This window comes from Limulus polyphemus, unplaced genomic scaffold (assembly GCF_000517525.1).
Source record: "Limulus polyphemus unplaced genomic scaffold, Limulus_polyphemus-2.1.2 Scaffold38, whole genome shotgun sequence".
In the NCBI taxonomy this organism is placed as follows: domain Eukaryota; kingdom Metazoa; phylum Arthropoda; class Merostomata; order Xiphosura; family Limulidae; genus Limulus; species Limulus polyphemus.
In genome coordinates, this window is record NW_013665648.1 from 93,610 (window position 1) to 100,586 (window position 6,977).

Sequence of the window (6,977 nt, forward strand, 5' to 3'; positions counted from 1 at the left end):
ACAATAAGGACATTATATTGTTTGTCTAACACAAAATTCAGGATATTGTATTATAAACTCAAACCAACAATAAAGACATTATATCCTCTGTTGACCAAGTGTTATTTTTCAGTATCTAAGCAAAAACCATGTCAGGTTTTTATATGTATGGATGGGCTGGATTCTTTGTAATAGATGTCTGTGACTTGTCGGCAATTAATTTAAACAAGAAACAAACAGCACACAGTCCACTTGTTTGAAAATAATATATTAAAACAAGTCAAATGTATATCTACAAATGTTCATTATATTGTTGGTTATCACAGATGTATCCAGAGCTTTAAATAAATTTTTCTTTTCGACAAAAGTCCACACAGGTTTGTTTGCATACTTTAGAACCCAAATGACAAGATGAATTATTCTTCACTACTCTGTTGTTATAATACAATCTGCGATAATTTCACTTTAAAATCACACTATAACTGTTGGTCACCTCAGTTGTATCCAGAGTTTTAAACAAGTGTCTCTTTTTTCACCAAAATCCACATAGGCTGGTTCAATTATCTTAAAACACAATTGACAAGATAAATTATTCTTCTCTATTCGGTTATTACAATACAATCTGTGATAGTTCACTTTAAAAATTACCACTATATGCTCTTTATGACTAAACTCTTAATCACACAGTCTAGATTTATCTATCTATCAATCTATGTATAACTAGCTTTATCGATGTGTATAGATGTACACACGACAGAAGTCTTGAACATTCCACACACTACTAGACATCATGATGCAACAATATGTAATTAAGCAAGGAGAAAAATTCAGATAGTTCAAGTAACCTCATGTCAAATCACAACAAATGAACTACACAACGTATGATTCGGGCACAGTTACGTAAACAAACCTGCGATAAACTATCACTTCTAAAAATAACTAAATTTAACACTCATGCTATACTTAAACCACCTAAATCATAATACTCACATTACCTTAAACACTCTTGTATATCTAATAAACCAAAATTTTGAATTTTCTGGACCTTTTTTTAAGGGAGGCAAAGATCTGAGGGTATACCAAATAAAAGCATAAAATTTATCTCTGATATATTTGGTCAAATACCAAAGTATACAAAAGATACAATTCCTTAAGACAGTTTCAAGTTAGGATGACTCACTTGAGAAAAATGTCTCATATTCAGTAGAAATTAACAAATACAGCTGCATATTGTAAATCAACACAGAGAGAAATGTTTAGGTTTTAGCAATTGCTTTTACCTTTGACCTTTTTTGTTTGTTTGTTTTAAATTTGATTTAAAGCTGTTCAAGTGCTATCTGCACTAGCCATCCCTAATTTTGAAATGATAAGACTAGATGGAAGCAGCTAGTCAATACCACCCACTGCCAATTCTTGCTCTACTCTTTACAAACAAATAAAGGGATTGACTGAAACATTATAATGCCCCATGGCTGAAACAGCAAGCTTATTCAGGAAAGGATTCAAATCTCAACCATCAGACTGAGAGTCAAGGGTCCAATCCACCATGTCATTCCAGGCCTGACCTTGAATCTAATTCTTAAAACGTGTCATATGGAATAGCATAAATACTCATTTCAAGCATACTGCAGCTTCTTGAGGTATGTGACAGTTGAACAACAATGCTGTAGAAGCAGCTTGTGTATGAGTTGCTTTTCCAGGTAGAGATCACTACTCACGATATTGCATACTGTTGTCTGAGACATATGGAGGGATTTTTCCACAGAACTTTGTTTTCATGGATTCTTACTTATTACAGGATGCTACACTTTGCTTACAAGGGTTGTGGTATGACTTGATTCAGGTCTCTTTCTGGATGGCCCTGCTGCCCCAAGTTGATCCATGTTCCCTTGGTTTCCAATGCTGTTAATAACAAGAGATATTCCCATTTTGGAAATTCTAAATCCTTAATATGAACAAATACCCTTCCCAAAGACAATCAGTTTTTGGTGGCATAACATTGCATATGAAATGTCGAAGAACATTAAAACATAGTTCTGATACATGCCACTCCACTGTAACTGTATACTGACTGTGGTTGTCAGATAATGTGTTGATTTACATATTCAAGAATTTTTTAAATATAACATACTTAACCCTCTATATAAGAAGACATGTTGAGATTGGTTGAGTCTATAACAAAACAAAAGTCTGGTATCAACAAGTTTTAGCACAAATCTTTAGCTTTTCTTAATAACTGTGTTAGATATACACAACTATTTCAATTTAAGTTTAAAGCAAATGTTAAATTCAGTTATTTTTAGAAGTGATAGTTTATTGCAGGTTTGTTTACATAACTGGTTACGAATCATATATTGTGTAGTTCAATTGTTATATTATTGTGTCATGTTATTAGAACCTTCTAAGTTTTCTTGTTATTTCAACTTAGTATTATTGCATCATATACCTCATAGTGTGTGGAAAGTTCTAGGCCTCTGTTAAGCTATAAATATGCATCCAAAATGTAGTTTCGTACATAGATAGTTAGATAGATCTAGGCTGAATGATTGTGAGTTTGGCTATAAAGAGCACACTTCTGACTTGTTTTAATATATATTATTTTAAAACAAGTAGATCATGTTCTGTTTATTTATTGTTTAAATTTATCGCCAATAAGTCACAGACACCTACTGTAAAGAATCTAGCCTATACATAAAACCTGACAATTTGCATTTGCAATGATTGTGTTTTTAATAGGCATTTGATTATTAGTTCAACTTCTTCAATTTATAATGTTTAAAACATACTGCAGTTAATTATTTGAACTTAAACTGACAATTTCAGTCATTTCAAATAATGCAACCAGTAATTGTTTTCCCATTAAAACAATTAAATAATAAGTATATCTGTTGCTGTTTATACAATACTTTGTAGTGAGATGAATTTGACTATTTTCCACATCAATATAATATTTCTTCTTCTCATATCTTACTAGAGAAAATGACTATGCCTTCCAAAGTCTGCTGTTAATTTTCATGGAAATATGCTTCTAATACAGTTTCAAACTGTATGATCTGATGAAGAGTGCTAGCTCGAAATGTCATCCTTCTTTAAATAAAAATATATAAAAACTTGGCAATTGTTTAACCTATTATTTAAGTTTAAGCAAAATAACATGAAGCTGATGCCAAATAAAAATAACATTTAATGCCATGTGTAGCTGGGGTACTTTTGCATTGGATGAACAACATGTGTGCTACAGCTTCATATATTGGAGTGGCAGTCCATGCCATACTACATCTATAGCATAAGACACTGAAGAGAACCTTTAGTGGTTAAACCTATTGTGTTTGAAAAATTTGGTTTTATTGTATGATACACATCGATCATTAATTGTTGGTGTTTAGGATATCCACATAATGTATTTGGTTTTAAATGCTTATGAATTTGAAACTATGATAATTATTGAGCTACTTATGTGAACAAAGAATGCTATTTTATACTTGTCTAATGTTCACATATGGATACTTCATTGTGAGTAATGTACAAATATATGCAGTACACTCTTGGATACTGAATGCTCACACTTGAGAATGTATTATTGTCTCTATTAAATCCATTTATTTAGATATTTTGGTCAAAAGTAAGATAACTGCATATATCATGTATGATAAAGTAACTAGAACTACTTCATGAAATAAATTAATACATTATAAAACTAAATCCTAAAAAAGATTATAATGCACTGAACCAAGAGTAAATATGCTTTATAGATTATTAAAATAATAATTTTTGTGTATTAATATAACTGATGTTCCTTTGGTATTTCTTACTTTGTAATGTAAAACTATTAATTTTAAAGAAGACATTATCTTTATTCTTGAGTACTCCTAGAACAAAGTGTGTCCCAGCAAAACATTACCAGTGTATATGACATTAGCAGAATAACTGAGATAAATTTCAAGAACTGTGAAAAAAAAAAAAAGGTATATACTGGAACATCACCACAAGACTGCTGCATGTGAATTATTCTATGGAGTATGGTAAAAAAAACAAACTGCCAGTTTATTCTGAAATACACTGATATTACTTTTGTTAGAAGATGCTGCATTTTCAGCCTTATAGTAAATTCAGAAATTAAGGAAACTATTTTCTTACCCATTTCAGTCAACCTGACAGCAAGTTTGCGATAAACCTATAAAATTTAAATCAGTAACATGACAGAGTAATCATATAACATGAAATATAATGAATAACTAAAAATTATATAAAGAATACTTAAAATTATTCTAAATACACAAGTGATACATACATATATAACTATAAAATTTTTGAAACATGCACTAGTGGTACAGATAAAAAATACACATACCTCCTTTCAACATGGAATACATTAACATCATGAAAACAAGGTAGCCTAATGTAAGTATACTAAGACTAACTTCAAGAATATTGGTTCTAAACTGATAAGAATATGTTAAAAAATTTTGGACTTGTAATATGCAAGTACCACATATCTCACTCTTCTGTATTACAAAATTTAAAACTTTTTCTACAGTTCAAAGTTAAAACATATTAAATCCAGTTAAGGTCATGTGCTATAGTCAGCCTAGGGAGTCATTTTCTGTAGTAAGGTTGAATCACAGTTGTTATTTAATGTTTTATGGGATAACTACACTGTGCCCTACTTTATCTTAAGTATATGAGACTACTTGACTATTCAAACATAGGAGAGAGAATTACTCCCAGATTATTGTGATTCCATGTCCCAAACGATCAGCTACCCACAGAGGATATAATGTAAATACAGTTCTGGTATTTTGAAATAGATCTGTTTCTGAGAGGGTCACAGCTCGCAAGTGAAGTTTTACCGTTGTTTCCTGTAACTTTTAACCTGCTGATAGTATATGGCTCTTTTCTTTCAGTTAATCATCAACAATATTCACCAATCTACTTTATATTTTTGCTTTCTTTTAGTTAAACACAGATTATATATTTATTTCATTATTAACTTCAAAACCATCAAACCAACAGTCCCAACTAACAACTGGCTTTTTCTTTCAATATTAATAAAGGTCAGTAATTTTTTTTCCAATGAATAAAGCAATTATTTTTTTAAATTTACACTATACCTTTTCTCTTTTATTCCAACTGTAACAGACTGCTACACCTTTCCTTCTACATACTAGGTCCTTGAATTTCCAATTATTGCAAAGATTAGGTAACTTTGTTCTAGGTATATCCTTTGATTAAAATTACAATAGTTTACAACTAAAATGAAAAATTTGGTGTCATGGCCTAGAATCTAGATTTTATTGATGTAGGAGTCAATGTGTATGATCAATTCCTCCAGGTTATTTCTCTAAATGTTTTCAGTGAGATATATTCAACATATATATGCATCTCTGTAACCTTGAAAGATGTATAACAGAAAGCAAGAGAGCTAAACTGATCTGAGGGTTAGAGGATCCCCTATTGACTTGTAAGGGTTTCCAGACCTTCATATTCTTTCCATTAACTAAGACAACTGAACCATAGCCTAGTCCATCAAGAATCACTGATAATGTCAGTTATTCTCATTTAGATCAACCAAACTTGTGCATAATGATAGAAAGCCACCAAGAAGGGGTAATTCTGATCATGATTATGTTGAAACCTGATGGGGCAGTTTTCCATCAGGTTGTATTAATATATAGGGTGGCATCTGTGCTCCTCAAACCTTCACTAAATAAGCCTCTTCAAAGTGGCTAGAGATGAGCTGTAGTGGCATGTTGCCATTATATTGCCCAGTGTGTGATGTATCCTGAATCAGAAAGAACCTCATCTTTGAGCAGCATCAGGCAATGATGTCACTATTATAAGAACACATTGCTAAAAAAAATAAAAAACTGCATGAACTGGAATTTGATAATCAGCAGAATGTTCAAAACACAGCTACTAGAGAGGAGTCAATGATAGAGAACTAGAACAGATCATACATCGTTCAAAATGGTGATGAACTTTAAAGAATCAGAAGGTATGATCAAACCTTCGATCATAATGTTGCAGGGGTACATCAATCAGGCCAGCAGCATAGAAATGCAGATGAAAGCTTGTCTGTTTACAAAATATCAAGATGACGGACATACTGTTGCTCTAAAACCTTAACTTTCAGCCATGACAACAACCACATTCATCAGCAAAGGTTTTGATGATGAATGGATACCAAATACAAAGAAAGGTAAACTGTGAGAAGAGCAGTTAAAGGACCTCTATCTAACTTGGACACTACTTGCTATGTGCCAAGGTAAAGCATCACCATCACAGATTGGGGAATGTAGTGTGTAAGTAAGCAACAAATGGCAGCTGTTCAATTAATTAGGAGTACAAAAGTACCTTAGCATTGCTATGATCTATGAAAACACAGTGCTTAAGCTGTGATACAGTTAGTTCCTGAGATCTCTGAACATTACATTAAACTAATATTAAAGGATACCAGTGTTTATTTTACACTCCAACTAACCTGTGGAGAAGTTTTTAATACCTCATTCCACTGAGATGTAGAGAATTCATGTGCATTAAGTTGTTGTGTCAAATGTATAATATTTTCTATTAAAATTTGAAATGCATGTATTTCCTAACCATTCTGACATATAAGACACTTAAATTTACACTACATTAAACTATTATTAATCAAGGAATCATAAATGTCAATACATTTTTGACATGACAATACAGTGTGATAAATATATCATTTCAAGCAAATAATATTTCTAATTCTTAAGTTCAAAACCTAATCTATTCTTTAATATTATTTACATTTGTCTGTAAGATTGTAACTTCACAATGGAGGTTATAAATATTGCAATTAGAAATTTTAAATTCTGTAATGACCTCAAAACTTTGAGGTGTTCTGGCTTTAAAATAGCATTAGGGTAGATCTAAAAAAATTAATTTTGCATATTCAAATTGGTGCCCTGTCCATGAAAGTGGGTTTTCTCTGGGTTCTCTCCCCCCCCCCCCAGCAAAATTCATTCTTG

General features: G+C 31.6%; 1 protein-coding gene across 1 annotated transcript in view; it reads right to left on the reverse strand.

Moving 5' to 3' along the window:
* Nucleotides 1–3,258: 3,258 nt before the first annotated feature.
* The window catches only part of LOC111086283 (anoctamin-4-like), a 44,371-nt gene continuing 40,652 nt past the window's right edge, over nucleotides 3,259–6,977 (reverse strand). The window contains exons 11-12 of the mRNA XM_022388585.1: nucleotides 4,117–4,153; nucleotides 3,259–3,299 (exon numbers count right to left, since the gene is read on the reverse strand). Of these exons, the coding sequence (XP_022244293.1) occupies nucleotides 3,259–3,299; nucleotides 4,117–4,153 (78 nt within the window). The remainder of the gene's footprint in view (nucleotides 3,300–4,116; nucleotides 4,154–6,977) is intronic.